Source organism: Sitophilus oryzae, unplaced genomic scaffold, assembly GCF_002938485.1.
Source record: "Sitophilus oryzae breed Bouriz unplaced genomic scaffold, Soryzae_2.0 scaffold_177_pilon_pilon, whole genome shotgun sequence".
Classification (NCBI taxonomy): Eukaryota; Metazoa; Arthropoda; class Insecta; order Coleoptera; family Curculionidae; genus Sitophilus; species Sitophilus oryzae.
Genome location: NW_022146479.1, coordinates 9,913,794 through 9,936,576, shown reverse-complemented (window position 1 = coordinate 9,936,576; position 22,783 = coordinate 9,913,794). Strand labels below are relative to the sequence as shown.

Sequence of the window (22,783 nt, the reverse complement as noted above, 5' to 3'; positions counted from 1 at the left end):
GATACGCAAACAAAGATTTTTTCGTCTCTGTCTCACCCTCTTCTTATACAAACAGATCAACCACTCTAAAGTCCCTCACACACTTTTCGGTATTTTGCCCGGTTTTTCTGGACTGTTCAGTTAAAAACGTTGGTGTATGAGTGTGTTTGGTCCAGGATTTGGCCTTTCTTTCACATATATGGAAAATTTAATTTGCGGAATATCATACAGGGAAAAGAAAATATAGACTCGGACACACAAGAAAAGTGTAAAAAAGAAAATTGACTCTGTTTTCAGTTGAGTAAAATGAGACAAGGTGTGGGGTTGCTTGACCGTGCTTTCTACTCGCGCGTTTTTAGCTGAGCGGTTAAAACCAAGCAAAATAAGTGTATGTGGGCCTTAAGACACGCTTTTCTAATAATTCTGAAATAATCATAATAACACGAGTTTCTACCCTAACCATTTTTTTGATTATTGCAAGTAAATCATTTTGAAAATAATGAGACAATCTCATATAATCACTCACGGAGAATAATTAAATAAAATATAATATGAGGAACCATACATTTTTTATAAATCTTATGGGCACAGTATTATCAGGATATTTTGTTCTAATCCGGATAAATTTTGTGCGCCACTGATTAATAGTATACAAATATATATATATATATATATATATATATATATATATATATATATATATATATATATATATATATATATATATATATATATATATATATATATATATATATATATATATATATATATATATATATATATATATATATACAATTAATGTAATAATAAGTAAAGTTAGTAAAGTCAGTTTAAATATTGCGCAATAGTGCAGTATTTAAAATTCTAATTTTAACAATAATTTATACAAATATTTCAGTCTTACAGTGAGCATATATGCACATTAAGTTTTCTTTAAGTCAAAGGTAATTTATTTTGCTCGCAAGTATCTTTGACCATTATATTGGGTACGTCTTAAAAGTGGCTCACCCCTATAACTTTTTTATTGTTTCAGATAAAAAAAACGGGATTTGGTATGTTAGTATATGACATAAATTAAGATTGATTGACGTACGACTCCCTGTTTCACCGGAAATTACTACAACTTTTGATTTTTAAATGGCACCCTCGGTATTTTTTTACTTTATTCGATAGTAATGACACTCTGAATCGAATGACATATCATATGTCAACTTTTGACATATTCGCTCAAAAACAAATTGTATGTTAAATTTCAATCTAGAGTGTCATGGCTATGTTAAAAACACTAATTTTTAATCAAGGAGCCTTGGAAAAATAGATTTGATTGTCTAATGTTTTTAGTATCTAGTCCTGGCCGGTTAAAAGATGCTCAAATCGTATTTTTAATCATATCTCAATTTTTTCAAATGGAACGAAGGTGGCTCATTAGAATATTTGGAAAAAGAATTTTTTTACGAATAATTTGATACCACACACTTGGTATTTCGAGTCAAATTGTCGTTATGAACCGCATGTTACAATTTTAAATAAACCATATGCGAAAATGTCAAAAGTTGACATATGATATGTCATTCTATTCAGAGTGTCATTTTCTATCGAATAAAGTTAAAAAATACCGAGGGTGCGATTTAAAAATCAAAAGTTGTAGTCATTTCCGGCGAAACCGGAAGTGACCGAAAATAATTGAATCCGTCAATCAATCCTAATTTATGTCATATACTAACATACCAAATATCGTTGTTTTATCTGAAAAAATAAAAAAGTTATAGGAGGGAGCCACTTTTGAGACGCACCCGGTATATGCCTAGTATAAATATGATTTAGTATATTTCCAGTAAATATACCTCTATTTTTTCGTATGCCGACAATTATACGACATATTATAATATGCTAAAAAGGAAATGAACATTTTAAGCAATCAGATAGTTTAAGTTAAGCAGTCAAATAGGCTGAATTACCTTTTCAGTTTCTTCAGCGGTTTGCAGTGATTTTTCGATTATTTTTTTAATCGAGTATGTAGTTAGTTGGGTTTTTATACAAATCTACATAAAGCTGTAAAAAATTCGTTCAAATATGCTAAAAGTTGATTTAGTTGCGGACGATCTGCCGGATTGTTTAACCAACAATACGTCATCACGGCATATCTGAAACAAGAGAAAAATATCTAACTTAGTTATTTCAAGGCTGATATTTGTAGAATTAAAAAAATAATCCGCAAATTGACTAGCTAGTTAGAGCAATATCTATGGGAAAATTATATCATAAAACAAAGTGGTTATGCAATGTCTCTCAAATCTTTCTTTCTTTTTATAAATAATAGGTAATTAAAGTCATGATAGTTTAGTTAATATAAATTTAACTTTTTATTGCTACATTCAAACAGAGAAAGTTGTACCTATGTATAATGGTTGAGTAGATTTTTTAAAATCTTCTTGCATTTCTCCAGAAAAAATACTGAGACCCTATTGAATCGATAGCAAATATACAGGGTGTTTCAAAACAAATGCGAAAAACTTTTGGGGGTGATTCCTTGTTTAAAATAAAGGGTAGTTTGCTTCATAAACGTTGGGTCAAAAGTCAACCATTAGGGAGATATCGCGGTACAAAGATGGCGGAAAATTAATGTTTTTATTTTTTATCTTGAAAACAAAAAGAGATAGACTAATGAAATTTTATGGAAGCATTACTGTTATGAAAACACACTTTCTGGTAATTTTTTCACTTTTTTAAAATTAGTGGAAGGGGTTGAAATAAACTACCCCTATCATTCTTGTTAACGAAATTTAAAGAAAAATCTTATCAAACACATGCAAGTGCTTTAATTTGGATAGTTTAGTTTGTTTAGAAACGTTTTCATCTCTTGTGTTTTTTTGATAAAACTCACCGATTTGAAATTAAAAAATAAAATGTAAAGCCTTACATGTCAGGACTAAAAACATTTTTAGATTAAGAATCTAGTGATAATAACGATAATAATAATCATCTAGATAATATCGTATTGCAGTAGAGTAATGTCAAATAAAATAATATTAGGAACATCCTAAAAAGTAACAGCGGCCGACTAGATTTTTTCCTAAAAAATTACAGCAGCCCGCTAGATTCTTTATCAGAAAATGTTTTTTGTCCTGATATGTAATGCTTTACATTTTATTTTTTAATTTCAAATTAAAAAAGATTTTTATTTAAATTTCGTTAACAAGAATGATAGGGGTAGTTTATTTCAACCCCTTCCACTCATTTTAAAAAAGTGAAAAAATTACCAGAAAGTGTGTTTTCATAACAGTAATGCTTCCATAAAATTTTATTAGTCTATCTCTTTTCGTTTTCAAGATAAAAAATAAAAACATTATTTTTCCGCCATCTTTGTACCGCGATATCTCCCTAATGGTTGACTTTTGACCCAACGTTTATGAAGTAAACTACCCTTTATTTTGAACAAGGAATCACCCCCTGAAGTTTTTCGCATTTGTTTTGAAACACCCTGTATATAAGACCTTTAATACAAATTAATTATAATAAATGGATAGCTAAGATTAAAAATTATCCTGCTTCTAGTACCATACTTCTAAGGCCAAAATGTATTTTATTGTTCGTTTTACACATTTGAATCTTTATTTTTCTGTATTTTTTACACACTTTCAAAGGCTTAGTTGTGATATTTTGAAAATACCAATGTTTATAGAGAAAATTTTATGTAGGATAGATGTATAAAGCTTTAGGAGCTTAAATGCTTTAATCACAGAAGAAGTATGTGCTTTAATCATGTGAGAAAATTAATTTTCTGTACTTTGGCTTTGTGAGAAAATTAATTTTATGGACCCTTGTTGTTCAGTGTTTTTTTATGAACATTACAACTACCCCTAGATCAATTACTGTTCTTGAAAGACTACAATGGCTTGTATTTTTTTATTCTACACCTTTTAATTAGTAAATAACAGCAGTTTTAATAAAGTCGGTGACATAACAAAAATCGCAAATTTTCATGATTATATAATGTATAGAAAACTGTCGAAAAAATGTCCATTTTTGTGCTATTTTTTTATGCATTTAATATAGTTAAATCTTCCCATAAATCGAATACTCTATTCGTAGCACCACAATTGTCTATATATTGTCTTATTCTAGGCCTTTTAATTAGTTAATAACAGTAGTTTTATCAAAATCGGTGACTTGACACAACTTCTTGACTTTTTATTTTTGACACAACTTCTTGACTTTTTTTCCATACATATACTATATGTATGGAAAAAAGACGAAAAATTCGCCATTTTCGCTATTTTTTACACATACACTTCTCAAAGGTCTTAGAAAACATAGTAAACGTCGTTGTCAAATTTTGAAAATTACAGGTAATTAATTATGACATTTTTAATAAATAGTATCAAATTTATTAGCAAAGTATTGTTATTATTTATTCTTAAACTTTAATAATAATAATTCTTAATTATTATAATATTTCGTATAGAATAAATGATATTACAATAATCGCGGTAAAATTTTGGAAAGCAGCTGATATAATAACACAGTAACTAAGCCAGTGAAATGTTCCTATAACATTACGGTTTGTAGTACAGCCGAAGACAGAGAGATATTATGTCACGTTTTCTCTTTTGGAGAGCACTTTCGTTTTCATTCTCACATAATATCGACTTGAAAATATGCAAACAATATTAAAATGATTTCAAAATATATTTCATTGTGTGTTGCACTCGCTTTTGCAGCAAGAGGTTAAAATTAACGCTTTTTTTCATAAATTTTTGATGCCAATTAATTTTGTAGATTTTCTCAAATTAGTCAATTAACATTTTAATTTTTGAGAAAATTTGAAACTTTTACAATAATTATATTTCTCAATATTTATTATATCTAGTGATGAGAAAATGTAAGACCAAGGCTAAGACTCCCTTGCTCCTATTTGCAAATCATGCACATTTTTAATAGATTTTTAATAGTGGCCCTTTCAACATAAAAGATCTTTAAATAAAAAATCAATCTTTATTCAAAAAACAATATTTGTTTAATGAAAACTTTTATTTTTTAATACATTACATTCAAAACGAGTAGACCCTTTAAAATGTTATGCAAAAGTCAGGAATACACTATTTGCAATAAATAAAAACAATAATTTGGAATAAATAAATAACTTTTTATATTATTTATTTATTTGAATGATTAAAAACCATGAGCGCCTGAACTAAATACGGCAATATTCTGTATAATTCGACTAAAAAACTTATACGACTGGCAGTAGTTTCAGGAAAATATTTTTTATTATTTTTTCATCCTGTATTATATTGAATCAATATTTTTTAAGATTATTTTTTGAACAATCATTTTGGATAAATCAGTAATTTATTATTTCATATAAACGTAAAAAAATGCAACACCCAAAGAGTTTTGCATGCTTGGTCCTGGTCTTACAGATAAAACGCTAGTCTTGGTATTTGACCAAGATCAAGACCAGTCTCGCCCTAAAATTCAAGAAATTCATCGTTAAATATTGCGGAAACTCGAAAATGTCGATTAATTTTGTAGATTTTCTCAAATTAGTCAAGATCTATTAGAGATGCCAATCAAAAATAAATTTGTTCGTATTTTCGTAATTTTTGGGCAATCTATGTCTGTATAATTTTTTTAATTATAGTATTACAATTACTTTCACTTAATTTCCTATCCTTCAAAAATTATTAGTTTATTTTAGTCCAGGTTTGTTAATACTTACAATTCGTCAGGGCAGCCTATCGGCTGAGTGAGCCTATAACCAGTACGTAAATGTGTGGACATTTCATATGGGTCAATGTCAGCATACGGCTGTTGACACAATGTTGTCAGCTCCCATAAAACTACACCAAAAGACCACTGAAATTTGGAAAAAATATACCTACTATGTGTTATCAATATACTGTACTACATATCTATAATTCCTATCTGTAAAAGGCAAAATTAGTCGATTTTATAAAATACCTATGCTTTTACTATTCTAAAAGAAAATTTCAAGGTAAAATGTAGAATATCATTCAACCGACTACATCGGTTCCCCAAAAGACGTTTTTTTTCCTTTCCAAACCAAATGCAGCCACAATTCTCATACCTTAAGTGAGATGGATGTAAAGAAAAAAATCGAAGGTTTTTACGAGTAAAAAGCATTGTTAGTCCGCGCAAAATATATTAAAAAAAGCGTCTTAATTGTTTCTATAAGCTCAAAGAAGGTCATCATATCAATTACGAAAATTAGGAAATCTCATCTGGTTATTTTTAGATAATATATTTATGATGAAACATCCATTCACTTATTAATATTATCTAAAGGATCTCGGACTTTCAAGGTGTTTATCTAACTTTTAAAAAACCTCTTCCTTTATTTTATACAGGGGAGATTGCACGATGACCTCAAAAGAAAATCATTCTTTTTCCTCATATAAATGATGTTTTATCTCTGAAAGTTTTTTTAACTAATTGATTTTTTTTGTGTGCTATCAAAAAAATGTAGAGTACTTAAGAAGACACTGTTTGATTAAGGGTCATTTTTCAATAGTTTTGTAGGGAATTTCATGCAGATTTAGAATTGTGTATGTTGTATCGCCGACATGATAAAAATGATGAATAAGTTTTTCTCATTTTATTTTACAGAAAAATGTGTTTGAAACTTTTTAAAGAACTCCTTAAAATAAAGCAAGTTGTTTTAATAGCTTCTACGAATTCCTTTTGGAGTTATCAATCCTGTCCTGAATGGAATAACAAACATGGCACCTCAAATACAAATTTTAATGCCAAATTGATGATATTGTTGCCAAATAAAAGTAATTTAAAAAAATGTAATTTTTTTATTGTCATATTGATCTTTACATAAAAAAATAGTTTAGTGGTACTATGGAGGAAATAGTCTACAGGCTATAAAGCCACTTATTTTCTGTACATTTTACAAATAGGCCTGAACATTTATTAAATACTATAAATTGTAAAAAGAAGAATTCCTGCAAGAATAATTATTAAGAACTGTAAATATAAGAAGAATAATTATATTTTATAAAGATTATCGAGAGATAATAATATAATTAAGAGACATAATAAATGAATTAAATATTCTGTTACAAGTGGAAGATAAAAGACTAACTAGGTTATCTCAGAATACTGGGAGAAAATTTCTATTATGTTTTTTCTGTACTTTTGTAACTTTTCATAGAGAACATAACTTAGGATATTTTTGACAGATCTCTGCAGAAGAAAATCAAAATAGATTTGTCATATTATGACATAACTTGTGATTGTTATGTTTGTTTGATTAGGACTGGATTTTTTAAAATTTAGCCTAATTTAGTATTTTTGTATCTCTCATAACTTAAATATCAATTGGTACAAATTATTTAAAATGAACAATTTGCTTCGTTAGGGACTTCTGTAAAAAGTTTCAAATACATTTTTCTGTAAAATAAAATGGGGAAAACTCATTCATCATATGTGAGAAAATTTTTTGATAATGCTTTTGCCATAATCATAAACGAATGTAGAGGTCTTCAAAAAACCTTCTTGCCGTCTTGGTAAAAGAGTTTGTGTATAACTCTTCTTTGTCTCGAGTTTAGTACATGAGAAAGATGTAAAAAATGAACAAGGTGCTATTTGATTCTTTGCAACCAAGTTTATTCACCTTGATAACCTTGAATCATGCCTCATTCACACTTTAAAGCAGACTATAACGGAGGTCAGTCAAATATTTAATTTGCTTTTTTAATTTCCTCTTAGAATGTTAAATTCAGTACGGGTTTTATAGATACGTGGTACGTTCCTTAGCATATTTTGTCTCTCTTTTATAAGAGCTGGGTACAAAAAAATCTTACCACATCAGTTTGGAAAGTCCATTGGTCATAAATAAGGCTTTCCAGAGCCATCCATTTCACGGGTTTGTTTTCTTTGTCCCCCATGCAGAAGTAATCATTAGGGAATAGGTCCCTGGACAAACAGTTGTCTGTTATTTTGATATCGAACTTCTCGCCGACCCTGTAACAGAATCGAAACAAATTACGAATGTTTTTTTCTCTGTGTAGCGAACTACAGCAGACATGACATGGAGTAAATTAAAAATTACTCCTTTAAAACTTCACATTCCCTCTCACTAGGCTGAATGCCAATCGAAGAACATTCTAAAGCCATATAATATGGTGTACGGTGTTTTTAAGGCGCTTGCCACTTTATAACGTGCATATTTTCTAAGAAAATCAGTTTATATTTTATATATGGGCTAATTTCATGCGTGAGAGACGCTACGGGTGAAAAAATGCTTGCATATTTCGCGTTATTATGGTACAGGGTGATCAGAATTATTACGTTATCAAAAAAACATCATAAAATATCTTACACGGCGTTTCTAGCAGCCATATCCTTGTAACAAATATTTTTGCTATGCAGGTACATTAATCCTAAAAGAATTTGTATAGCCATATCTACTAGAACTTGGGTCGATATAGTAGTATTGTCTTTCCTTTGACGACAGTTAATTAAGAACCTAAAATAAGAGCATTTTTTTAAGTCATATATACAGGGTGGTCCGAGGTGTAATCGGGAAACTTGGGCAAAATATTATGCAGAAGCGTAAAATATTCATGTAAATGCACGTCCTCAAAGGATTTCCGGAGATACAGAGTGCATAAGTTTCATTTTTATTTCGGCTTTTTACAGATAATTTCTATATTTGGATGAAAATTCTTTTGACATGGGAAATTGGATTTCGATGTCAGTATGCCTCCTATTTGTAGGGGGGGGGGCACCTACCTGTATTTAAATGTTTTGAAGACTAATAGCTTTTCACTCATAGCTGTATTATACCCCTAGTGAAAGAAAAAATATACATTTCCGCTGTTTTTTTACGCAAAAAATTCTTTTCATAAAAATCGCTACGGGCAACCGTTAAAAAATAAACCTGTTGACTATATAGTTAGTCGACTGAAATGATAAATTTGGAAACATTTTATTTTTTAATTTAATGAAGTATTTTTCTGGAAAAAAATATGATAAAACAGTTTCTTTTGAACCTCTGACACAAAAGCATTTTCAACTAGTGTATAACTAGTGTTTATTTTTTGTCAGTCTTCTTCAATCTTGAGACCTTTTTTGCATAATGAACAGCGAAGTATATTTTTTTTTATTTCAGTAGTGTAATACAGGTACGGACGAAATTATTACTTCAAAACAATAGTTTATCTGCAGAATATGTTGCCAAAGTTTCCAGATTACAATTTGGCCCACCCTGTATATAAATAATCATAATAATAATTATATAGGACCTTTTCAAATTCCCTCTGCTGGCATACGAATAAACCAGCAAAGGTTTGGTGGGATTATCCAAGTTAACACATAACACGGTTAAGACGTTTTTGTGGTCCATCCCGAACATCATGGTACCCTCTGCCAAAAATAGGTTTAAAAGTCGTTTGGAGACGGTATCTGTAAAAATAAAAACGTTTTTATGGCTTCATTGAAAATATGCATATAAAAGCGAGCCCTAACGTCGTGTGTATTTATTACAACCCTGATGGGTGCTAATTCCGTAGAAATTCTTTGACAACTTTTATGGATCTCAAAATGCCATAAAAAGTAGACATGGGAGCCTCGAGGGTAGGGCATAAACCAAAGAAGTTACGATAAAATCAATAGAATGATTGACAGGGTCGCCAGAGCACAAAGGGAGACATTTTTAAATAAAGAAATAAATTAACTAACACATGTATTCTCCGGAAAAAAAAGGTTTAAGAAAAAAATCTCGTGTTTTCTTTTATTGTTAAAAAGTGCTATTTAAATAGGATCGTTTAATATCAATTTAAATTAATTTTATTTAAAAAAAAATTCACAAAAATAGTTTAGATATACAGGGTGAGTCTTAGATAAGTGTAAATATTTTCAGAGTTGGTAGATCTCCTTAAAAGAAACATATTTTCTCTTTACCGTTTTTCAAATAACTCCAAAATAACCAAGTTATTTTACTTTGAAAATTTAAGAAAAAACTGTTTTGGTTAAATATTGAAAACACTGTCTCTTTTCCGGGGTTTCTTTAATTTTTTAGAAAATTCTTTAAATTTAAGTTAAAAATCATAATATGAAGATATTATAATTTTTTATTTACAATTTTTAAAATTTTAGAAAATTTTTTTCAAATAAATCTAAAAGTATCTAATTTTATGGACATGTTTCTGGAGGTCGAGATATACTACCCCTAAAAATATTTGCACTTATTTAAAACTCACCCTGTATAACATAATAGACATGCTTTAACTATTTCTGATTAGTTTTTTCTCTCCAATATAATTATAATTGTTTTTATAATTTTGTTCAGGCCTCACAGAATGATGAAAAAGAAAAAAAAAATCGAATATTATTGGATGGGATATTATAATTTACATAAAATTGCATTTGTCATTTTTTTCCTTATTGTGTAGAATATTAATTAGACGCTTTTCAGGGAAAATACATATTATTAGTAACAATAACGTTCGTAGAAATTAGTACTTAGTCTGTAGGTACATGTTAATTATTTTTAATCGATATTTCTTAATCTATAATTAAACTTTTTCTGCTGCCATCTCATTAAAATAGATTCAACTAAATTTATTGAATGACGTTATTTCTCGGCCATCTATCTATTACACTTCGCATTACCTTTCGTGGTTTTGATGAAAACTGTTTTTTCCTGATACTTTCCAACGCAGACCTTACCAAAGATTCCTTCTTCTTTCACATTGTCGATGGATATAGTTTCGCGGGGTACCGCAAGAGTGCGCAACCTCTTCGTTGGGTCAATCAGTCTTGGATCGTTCACGGAGACCTGTAAAGGAAAATCGAGCACAAATATCGCCAATAAAAACTTTATTTTCCGCCATTTTCACCCGCTCCACGAAAAACTTTTAATAACTCAACTTTTCAAAAATTAAACGTCTAAAGTTTAATAGTATTTGTCGCTGTTAAAGAAGGAAGTTGGCTAAATTGATTTAGTAGGGATATTTATTAAAAAAAAATATGTATATTATAAAATCAGGGAAAATATAAGAATCTTTAAGGTATTTTAAATATTTTTTAATTTCCTGGATATATTTTCAACATATTTTTTAAAGAAAAACACGTTTTATGATCTCATCATGGGCTCTTTTGATTATGTCATATTAGAATTCAATCTTACAACGAAAGTAAAATACATTGACATGTTACTGATAATAGCTTTTGGAGGTGTTATAGAGGAAATGATGTGTCTTCCTACATGAAGGGGAGATATAAGCTCAGCTTTGTCACATAATGAAGTTTTCTTCCTCGGTGTACCTGCAATCTTAACCGAATATAATTTTATATTAAAAAATAATAAACTATACAGGGTGTGTTCCCCAGGGTGATCGGTACTGAAAATATTAGCACTTATTTAAGATACACCCAGTACACAGGGTGTCGCAATATTCCGTGGACATAGAAGTACTACGTATTTTTAGAATCAAAATAAGTTATTCATTGGACACAATTTACCTCTATACAAAAGTGCTTCGTTTATCCGCTAGAGGGCATTAAACTTTAAAAAAGTACACATATTTTTTCAGATATTTTTAGAACCGTTTTTCCGATTTGAATGAGATCTTGGGTGTCTATGTTTTGGTAGGTGCTTCAACATTTGGTTTTCACAAAAATCAAGAAAAAGTATATAATATAATTATACTAAAATTTTTGGTGGGGGTGGTCAAATGTTAGGGCACTTAGCAAAGCATAGACTCCCAAATCTCATACAAATCGGAATAACGGTTCTTAAAATATCTGAAAAAATTTGATTATTTTTTTAAATTTTGATACCCTCTAGCGGACAAACGAAGCACCCTGTATACAGGGTGTTTCAAAAGAGGGTGTCATCTCTCTCTGTGGTCTCCTGTCTGTGGGGAGATTCCTCTCGAAATAAAATTTATCTTTCATATTAACATAGAGTCCGATTCTGCTTTGTTTCGTAGCTATACAACGGGTTAAAGTCCTTTATAAATAATAATATTTACATTTTTTTATAATTTTCTTCCAAGTGCTTTTAGCGATTCGAATGAAATTTTGGGGGTAAAAGTTACTATAAGTGCGACATATTTTAATGCTTAAAAAATATCGACGTATTCACCAGGGGCGTGCATATACCTAGGTTATCACTATAAGCCTAAAACAATATGTACGCCACTGACTTTTCTCTCTTGTTAGCAAAGGCAGTGGCGGATACAGGGGGGGTCCATGGGGCCCGGCCCCCCCCTAAGATCTATAAATTGGGTTAAATATTAGCCTTTTGGATTAAAAATGGCGCACTAATAAGCATATTCTACATTATTTTTTTATTTGGGCCCCCCCTAAAATAAATTTTTGTATCCGCCCCTGAGCAAAGATATGTAGACTTGTAGACCGTTAAATGCTGATTAAAAGTTGTCTCTTGATATTTTGTCGATTACGGTCTCCTTGATGAGATGAACGCAGTTTAATTAATTTGCCTTAATCCAATTCTAATAGCAACCTTTAAAAAATTTAAATGTCATTAACTTGCCAAAATGTAAATAAGTACTGATTGATTGCCCATCAAAAAATATTAAAAAAAAGTTCCTATAAATATGGATGCGGAAATGCACAGTTTTAAAGTTACAGGATGTTAAAACTTTTAAAAAATAGGATTTTTATAATTATCTTAAATACCAGTATTTTATGATAGGCAGTAGCACTGGACATTGTACATGAGTGTTATAAATTTTAATAAAATTTAGTAATAAGTTACACTAAATAAATAATTTATTACGTTTATTTATATTTTAATTTTATTAATTGTGATTAATAAAATTGCGTTTATCTCATGGAGGAGATTCAAATGGACAAAATAACAAGATTTTAATTGCCATTAAATGGCCTACACAATTTTGCTAATAAGAGGAAAAATGTCAGTGGCGTACATGTATTTTTAGAAAAATATTCCAGTGTAACCCATATGCACGTCCCTTGTGAATTTCTCGACAATTTTTAGCATAAAAATATGTGGCACCCGTAGTAACTTTTATCCTCCAAATTTCACTCGAATTGCTAAAAGCACTTGGAAGAAAATTAAAATAAATTTAAAAAAAATGAAGACTTTAATCACTGGCAGGTATGAAACAAAGCAGAATCGGACCCATGTTGATATGAAAAATAATCTATTTTTACCTGAGAAATCTTCCCACGAAAAGCGGTACAGCGGTTTTTTTGGAACACCCTGTATACTGATTTCTAAATGGTTTGTTTTTTCTAAAGCTAAATTGGAAAGAGGAATTAAGTGCAGATGAGCGTAAATATCTGAAAAGAAAACAACGAAAAAAATTAAATATCGCAACATGCTCCGCTTGGTCCAACTCTTTTTTCCAATTAGTCGACGTCTATCAAAGGAAAATTGTTTCTGCGTGGCAAAAACAGATAACTGAAATGAGAAAGCAAGGAAGACAATTGTTGGTAGAGCGACCGACATCGCAAAAGCTATTAATGTCCTTTCGGGGGGCCCTTTAAATATTATCCGTGGCAACAGAGGCTCTTCCTGATTGATTTCACACAAATCTGAAGGGCCGCAGACTCTCTATGCGAAAGCAGATAAGCCGAGCGAGAGGGCGGGGTGGAATTTAATGTCTAAAGTAAATACTATTGCGAAATTCTCCAGGGTTTTAATATGGCAGATTGCTTAGTCATTGCCTGTCTATCCGTTTCTCGCTCTTTAGCTATCCACATTTGATTTACTATGTTCTTAAATAACGAGAGCATTCTCAGTTGCAGTCTTTAAATTTATTTATGTAATAGCTTCTTTTTATATTTATTTAAGCAATTTTTGTATATTATCATCATCATCAGCAATTCCAGCATATTCAACCATTAATTTTAGGGTTGTTTTATATATCATTAACTTTGATTTGTTTTTTTTGCAAATATTTGCAAGAGTGTTGTTTAGGATTTATATCTATCGGAGTCTATAAAATTATTTTTATCGACTTTAATTTTTGTATATACAGGGTGGTCCGAACTGTATTCCGGAAGCTTCGACAACATATTCTGCAGATAAAAATAAGTAAAAAAGTTCTTGTAAATGTATGTCCTAAAATGCTTAGTTCCGGAGATACAAGGTGTAGAAGCTTCATTTTTATTTCGATTTTTTCCAAATAATTTCAGAAATAACGTCAACATTTGGATGAAAATTGGTGTCTGGGAGTTTTTTGACATGAGAAATTTGATTTCGACGTCAATATGGCTCCTACTTGTAGAGGGCGCCACCTATTTATTTTTAACTGGTTTGAAGAGTAATAACTTTTTGTCCGTCCCTGTATAAAACTAGCTAGTTAAAAGATATACATTTACGATATTTTTTACGTAAAAAAGGTCTCTTGGTAAAAATCGCTACAAGTAATGGTTCTCGAGATATTTGGATTAGAAATTACCAATACCTGTCGTCATTGACATAAATTAAACATGTTGACTAATTAGTTATTAGACTAAAATCATAAATTTGCAATGTTTCTGTGCAAAACGTTCAACAGAAATTGTTTTATCATCATTTTTTCTAAGAGAAATTTATGATTATCTAGTTTAAAAAAATAAAAAGTTCCCAAATTTCTCATTTCAGTCAAATAACTATCTACTCAACACGTTTATTTTTAGTCAATAATGACATGTATTGACTATTTCAATTGTAAATATCTTGAGAACGGTTGCTCGTAGCGATTTTTACCGAGAGACATTTTTTACGTAGAAAATCACGGAAATGTATATTTTTTCACTCAGTAGTTTTATACTGGTACGGACAAAAAGTTATTACTCTTCAAAACAGTTCAAAACACATGTAGGTGGCGCCCGCTACAAACAGGTGTCATTTTGACATTAAAATCAAATTTCTCATGTGAAAAAACTCCCAGACACCAATTTTCATCCAAATATTGAGGTTACTTCAGAAATTATTTGGAAAAAATCGAAATAAAAATGAAACTTCTACACCCTGTATCTCCGAAACTAGGCATTTTAGGACATACATTTATATAAACTTTTTTACTTATTTTTATCAGTAAAATATGCTGCCGAAGTTTCCGGAATACAGTTCGGACCACCCTGTATAGAAAATAAAATGACAATAGATACTTCTACTTACTTTGAAAGCATAATTTTATCAGCTGTCCTATAACAGACCAACGCGTTGTTAAAATTCGTATGTACCTGGAAAGTCCATTTGAACAATGCACTATGTCACTGCCACATTTATGACAATAACTGTTACACTGGGAGTTTTAATGTATATGAAAGGAATAAATAGTAAAACATGTGAATAGGCAAAGTTTGGTTGCACACACGATAACGTTGGCCGTATAACAAAAGTTCCTGCTCTAGGTTTAGTTTTTCCTTTCTTTTTTGTAAAATTATACGGCGTGATAGCAGATAAAAATATTTTAGTTATTCTTTCTGACGTACTTCGGTCTTAAATAAGACTAGAAAACATTTTGTGTGTCATTTCTTCATTATTTCTTCTTGTACATCCTCGGGTGTTTTATCACCAAGTTTTGGAATAAAAACTCCTGGATAAAATGGCAGTACTACTAGAAGCCATCCTTGTCTTCATATGCTGATAGAACATTTCTCCTCTAGAAAGCTAAAGAGGTGAAGAAGACCTTCACCTCTTTAGCTTGTTCTCGACTTTTTACAATTATAATAAAAATAAAAAATAAATATAACTAACTAAAAAGTCTTGCCAGATATGCCAGGGATATACAAGAAGTCACCCATGTCTCCAGATGAGAAGGAAGAATGCCCATCAGGAATACCATAATAATTAAAATCCAGTCTATTTTTATTTTTAACAGCTTCTTATAACAAAAAAAGAGAAGAAAAAAATTAACAACTCTAGTTAAACTAATCCCTTGGTCTTCTCTTTGCTCACCACTAAATACCAGGCGTGTCCAAAAGTGTGAAAAAAAAGGATGGAAAATGCCATTAGGAGCATATGTCCACCTGTTAATGGTGCACCTCCTAGTATATTTTATCCACATCTAAGTATCTGGTTGGAAGGAATACATAATTATACAATTTTTCGCAAATTTTAGCTGTGGATTTAAAAAAGAACACCTGCCATTGACAATTCCTACGTGAAAATCTAAAATTCCGGTATGGTTATTTTTCCTTACCTGTGAAATTAACATTACTTGAGAAGAAGCATAGTACGACACCCTGTAATTGCTGTTGTTCTCTGAATACCTGCAGCAATCACTGGTAGCGTATGGCACTGGCGATGGCGGATTCTTCTGCAAGTCGTCAATGGTTGCGTAACTTCCGCTCTCTGTGCTTGGGGGTCTGCCGAATCCTTGTCTCAAAAACATGTGCGGGTTGCTGTCATATAAAGCCGTCATGTATCTGAAAGTGACAAGTTTGTTATTAGGGTGATCGCCCCTTCCGGAATAAAAAATCCTCCTTAAAAGGGCGTTAAAATCTCTTCGGCTCAATTTTTCCCGTCACTTACTTTTGGGTCTAAAAACTAGACCATGATAACTACTAGATGCTTTGAGTTAAGTATTTTTTTATACATTTACAAAGGTATAGTCATAAAATTTTTATAATTATAGTGTTTGTATGATATTTTATGTAGATTTAGAGAATATGAAACTTTTAGGGCTTAAATGGTTTTGTTATTTGAGAGAACTATTTTTTCAACTCTTGTTTCATAGCAATTTTTGATGATACATCATGTCATTTAACTTTTACACTAAAACTAAACTATAATGAGATAGTAGATGCTTTCATGTATTATGTAAGAAATATTTGCAATAGTAATGAAACATTGTAGAGGCGTTTAAAATATTTTATAGAGAAAAATATTTTTTTCTTTGTGTAAATGTGGGAAAGGAGTTTAATTGACAGGACCGATCGTTATTCTATTAATCGAACATGAAGGGGAGGGAGTTAGGTCGCTTACGTGTGTTCCTGGTCTTGTTTTTTCCTCTTGATGTAATAGGCTGAAGTTATAACCACAAATAGGGCTAAGGTGATCAGAGTTAGAACACAAGCCACTGCGAAATCGGACAAACTTCCGAAGTAACTCGGGTCCAAACGGATCGAATCGTTTTGCAAATTGCCGATACCTGTAATACGAAATTTTGAAATGAGTGTTTTTATATATACTGGAGTGACGAAAAAACAGAACACCTATATACCGGGTGCGTCCCAAAAGTGGCTCACTCCTGTAACTTTTTTATTTTTTCAGATAAAAAAAACGATATTTGGTATGTTAGTACATATATGACATAAATTAGGATTGTTGTGCGTATTCAATTGTTTTTGGTTACTTCCTGTTTCACCGAAAATGACTACAACTTTTGATTTTTAAATGGTACCCTCGGTATTGTTTACTTTATTCGATAGAAAATGTCACTCTGAATAGAATGATATATCACATGTCAAATTTTGACATTTTTGCTGTAAAAAAGATCGTATTTTAAATTTCAATCTAGAGAGTGCAATGGCTGTGTTAAAAACACCAATTTTTAATCAAGGAGCCTTGGAAAAATAAACAACGGTGTCTTGTCCTGGCCAGTTAAAAGATGCCCAAATCGTATGTTTAATCATATGTCAATTTTTTCAAATGGAACGAGGGTGGCTCATTAGCATATTTGGAAAAAGCATTTTTTTACGAATAATTTGGTACCACACACTTGGTATTTCGAGTCAAATTGTCGTTATGATCCGCATGTTACAATTTCAAATAAACCATATGAGAAAATATCAAAAGTTGACATATGATATGTCATTCTAGTCAGAGTGTCATTTTCTATCGTATTAAGTAAAAAAATATCGAGAATGCCATTTAAAAATCAAAAGTGGTTGTCATTTTCGGTAAAACAGGAAGTGACCAAAAACAATTGAATACGTCAATCAATCCTAATTTATGTCATATCCTAAAGTCTCGTTTTTTTATCTGAAAAAATAAAAAAGTTATAGGGGTGAGCCACTTTTGAGACGCACCCGGTATATTTATCCGAATTCGATAATTTTTAAGTTGTCTGATAGAGCTGGAAACCTAATCGATTGCTAAGTCAGAAGCTGCCATAATGTACACAAGAATTATTAAAATGTTATGAATATACATGTTCTCCTTTTTTGTCACTCAGTATACTAAATTAAAACCAAGTTTAATTTATAATAAAACTTTACTAGTTGCAACTTTTTTGTGTGTAAGAAAGGCCAAATGTCATTGAGCAAATGAAAACGAACGCGCTCTCTTTGTCTGTGGTTTTGTTATCTTCAGCCAATATACAGTTTTAATATCCGTTCTATAAGGATCTTTACTTCTTTTTAGTCGGACGGTATAACATACAAGAGCGTATATACAGGTCCCTTAACTGTTATTTAATGAAGGTTTGGATTATTAAAATTTACTGGCGATTCTGGGAGCCTTCTTTATAGCCTTGTTTTAATTTTATTAAAGTCTATGTGGGCTACGTGTGCAGCACACGCAACTCCGACACTCCAATTCCATTCATCGAGGGCATTTTCCCAAATTAATCTAATTTGGTACCATCAATTTCTTATTAGCTAATTATTTATTGAAAACCCTTCTTCATGGCTACGGTCTAAGACTGGCTTATTTAATAAACCTCAAAATCGAAAAAAGTATGTCAGTAAAAAGAGGGTTTCCATACGTCCGAATTTTTAAGGTGTTCTGGGTGGTCCTGCTGGAATTTGAAAAAATGTTACATAATATCTACGGCATATCTGGTCAATTTTTTTGTTTTTGGTGTACTCGTGGATGTGAATTGTGAATTCTTTTGTTATGATTACGCGCCTTATGCATACAAGTTTGTTCAACGATCGATGTTGTGTCTGGCACTTTAATTCACATTTAAATTGTATTTTCTGTCGTTTTTTGAGTGCCATCTATTGAAGTCTTCCCTGGCTTGTTGGATAGATTTTAGATAATTGTATATGCACGGGTAAATTGGTTTCAAAGTATCGATATACAGGTTGTTAATTTGTTTATTACTCGCGGCAAGAGCTTTATGGTTGAAATATGGCAACCTCGGCCAGCTCGTCGAGAGACGACGCGACGCGACGGGACGAGTCGGCTTAGCTTAGTACTCATTTGGAATAGGATGGGCGAGGAGCGGTGTTGCCATTCTGTTCCCCAATAAGTAACCGTCCAGTTAACAATATGTATAGCGTGCATGTAGGAACTTCATTGGTTACTACATGCTCAAAGTTTTCTCTTCTATTAAAAAAGGATATTACAATATTGATATAATTTGTAACATATGTAGTAAAAATTATAGTATTGCTCACAAAGGAAAATGGATATACTTAACACTCACCTGCTTTTATTCTAAGTAGTCTCACCGTCTGTCTACCCAGTCAGGGAAGAATATTGACAGACGTCACCCAAACATAACAGAAAATATAATTTACCTGTGAATTAAAATCACACACAACTCTCACTGCCAATTTTCAGGCTTATTCTAGTTTTAATTTAGATAAATAAATTCATAAATTATTTTTCGACCGGATTTTGTCCGGATTTCACAGCCCATTTGTCCGGAATCTTGTATGGAAACCCTAAGTAAAAATCTATTTAGAGAATAAGTTATATCTTTTAAAAAGACAGCGACGCTCTTTAAAGCTTGAGTTGGAAACAGTTTAGAGAAAATTATTAAAAATACTATGTATTTCATATTAACGACTCGCATTTAAGGTACACTGCTTGTTTTAAAAGAACTCTAATGCATACAAATGTCTTCTGAAAAATGCATGTAAAACATTAAGGAAAAATGTTCAATATATTATGCAAAATGATTTACAGTTTCGTTGTTTTAAAGTAGAATTTTCAGACTTCTGTGTGCACCTGATACAATATAAAAATCGTTTAAAATAAAAGAAATTGAAAAAAGGGTTTTAATAAAGGATTAGCCGAAGTAAGCGTCGAATGTTTAATTTCCATGTCGTTATTTGAAAAGTAAAATCTATGCTTTAATCCAATATTAATCGGGTTTGCGAAACGTAAAGAGGGACTTTGGAACTTTTGATCCCGTAATGGGGATAGCAATTTCATTAATTAACAATGGGAAGTTTAACTGAAAAATAATTTGTATAATCCTACCTGCAGCGCGTTGAATATGACCATATTTATTGCGAAAATCTATATTCAATAAACAATTTTCATATTTATATCAGGCGCGGATACAGGTTGATAATTAATGGAAAAGCCAAATTTAATCAAAACATATCACATATACATACATTTTAATAAATATAGAACCTTTCCATTTATTATGATGAGCAATAGAAACACTTTTTTTAATCAGTCAATTAGATCGGTCGTACTTAGACGGATTGTATGATTAAAATAAGGATAAATTGAATTTTTTCCGTGATATTCCTTTTCCCCCATATAGGCGGTATTACAAAATACGCTGTCAAACATGTTTATAAGCCTTTTCCCTTTCATAATATTGAGATTCTGAGGACCCTTTTCAATTTTGATTTCAATTACGTTGGGTCGCTTTTGCGATACATTTTAGGAGAATAAGTGTCCTTCAGATTTAAATTCCTTTAAATAGTTGACAAAATTCGAATATTCCGCATGAAAACCCACTTTTCATGATTATTTTTTACTTTACTATTAAATTGTCTTTGTTGTAATGTTGCAATACGCAGTATTTTAATTATATTCGAGTGACACAGACAAGGAGAAAACCTATTTTATCAAAATTCGATATTTTTGGCTGGCTGCTTTATCTTGCCTTGAATAAAGTGATTAGGCCGCTTTTTAACGGTACCACTTAGAGCGGCCGTATTTTAGCGGTATGGAGTAACGTAAAGTACGACCGCTAATATAGGGCCGCTGTTTAACCGCTACAACGCGGTACCGCTTACATACGGCCGTATTTTGACGGCGAGCTGCGCCGCTAAAAAAGGTGTGTGTACTTCGCACATCGGTGTGTGTTCATCCGAAGCATTCGGCTCGAAAATAACGGCACCATAATTTCTGAAGCGGTCTCTCTGTACAATGGAATATTAAAAGCACTTTTTTGAAGGTGGACAGTGTTTGATTTGAACTGATAGAAAAGCAACTCAAAGCGAAAAGCGGCAGCATTTTAACGCACCGTATTTAATGTTACTTTAGAATAATATTCACCCTCAAAGCGGCCGTACTACTCGTTGGTGAAGACACGGCCGCTAAAATACTTCCGTATTTTTACAGAAGAAATGGGGAATCATAAGAGGACATCGATCAGAACTATACCCAGGCATCTCAATGACTGTGTCAGAAATCGGGAGTCAGCAACACACTATTAGCCTGGATTTCCCATTAAATTGTCTGATAGAGCTGAAAACCTAATCGATTGCTAAGTCAGAAGCTGCCTTCATGTACACCAAGAATTATTAAAATCTTTTGAATTTATATAGGTATTCTCCTGTTTATATCACTCAGTATATACTGTATCAAAATGCAGTATTTTAATTAGCTTCAAATAAATTATATTTGTTTAATTAAATTATAATAACATATTATATTAATATATGAGATATACTATTAATACTATTAATCATATTAACGCTTTGCTAATTTTATATCAATGTTGGCGTCGGACTGGATATCCTGTTTGCCATTTGCACGCATCAGGGCGCCGCTAAAAACACTTGTTGATGTCATGTTAGATTTGTTTTGACTGCGGCAATACAAGGGCCTTGTCATTTCAGCGAAAATCTAGGGAAATCCGTTCTATTCCGCATTGAAATTTTCATTAGTTTATTTTATTTCACGCCCGTACAGAAAATATTTTCTTGCCTCCAATATTTACGCGAGGGTATCAAGGGGGAGGAGGTCAAGCCGTTTTCGGGAAAAAATTGTGTAAAAATGTGAAAAAATCAGATTAATTTAAAGTATCACGTGTTTCTAGATTTAAAAATCCTCAAAAACGTATCACGTAATTAATGGACGCCTCTAACTTGATTGTTCTCTCTGTTCCGAATAGATGAGTAAAAGATTTCGTTTAACAAAGCCTGTTCAATAAAGACACAATTCCGTCGAGAATAGCTCTCGACGTCACATTATTTAACCCAACAATTCAGTTTCGCTCTCTATTTCGCTGTTAAAATCTGATAGGTGTCGCTTGTCAAGAGTTGAAATTTAAATAAACCCACTGAGAAGTCTGAGACACGGTTCAAACAAAATTCCAGACGCTTCTCTAGTAATGAAATATCACCTGGTATCGAAACGCCGAAGTTTCAGATGCATTTTGATGGAATAGAGGAGATCTTAGTGTATACAGGGTGTTACATTTTCGTGTTTCTTATGGGTTTTTTCGTTTAAAAGTAGAGGTACAAAGATGCGGTTTTCATAACAAAGTGCTTTGCAACTTTTTATGAAACTGAAAATGCTACACACAAATTTATCCAAACCTTTTTACTTCCTAAAATATAGGGCGCATTTTAAAATGGTAGAATTTTTCACGTAGAATCAAGTAACTATTTTTTGCTGCGATCTGTCATAAAACAAACATTTTTTTTTAATGTGAGACACTGTATTTTATTTCTTTTATGTTGTTTGCATTGTCATGAGCTTTCTATATACTATATATTTTTCTAAAAATATAATATACTCACTATTTATTTTCATAGATGCCAGGTAAAGAATGCATTATTTCACTTTATATGCACTGAAAAAGAACTGCTTTTGAATAATACGCTGTCATTCAGAGTTATTAGGCTCGTTCCAACAGCATCAGAAAACTGTCCAAAATAGTTAACCGAATAGTAATCTATGTTTTTCGTTCTTGGA

The 22,783-nt window shown here is 31.4% G+C and overlaps 1 protein-coding gene across 1 annotated transcript in view; it reads right to left on the bottom strand.

Annotated features, from left to right (window-relative positions):
- Positions 1–1,787: 1,787 nt before the first annotated feature.
- Positions 1,788–22,783, bottom strand: part of LOC115882386 (tyrosine-protein kinase Drl-like) — a 52,922-nt gene continuing 31,926 nt past the window's right edge. Inside the window, exons 5-12 of the mRNA XM_030900437.1 lie at positions 16,928–17,093; positions 16,143–16,368; positions 10,627–10,792; positions 9,258–9,417; positions 8,333–8,479; positions 7,815–7,974; positions 5,702–5,838; positions 1,788–2,123 (exon numbers count right to left, since the gene is read on the bottom strand). Of these exons, the coding sequence (XP_030756297.1) occupies positions 2,012–2,123; positions 5,702–5,838; positions 7,815–7,974; positions 8,333–8,479; positions 9,258–9,417; positions 10,627–10,792; positions 16,143–16,368; positions 16,928–17,093 (1,274 nt within the window). The 3' untranslated portion in view covers positions 1,788–2,011. The remainder of the gene's footprint in view (positions 2,124–5,701; positions 5,839–7,814; positions 7,975–8,332; positions 8,480–9,257; positions 9,418–10,626; positions 10,793–16,142; positions 16,369–16,927; positions 17,094–22,783) is intronic.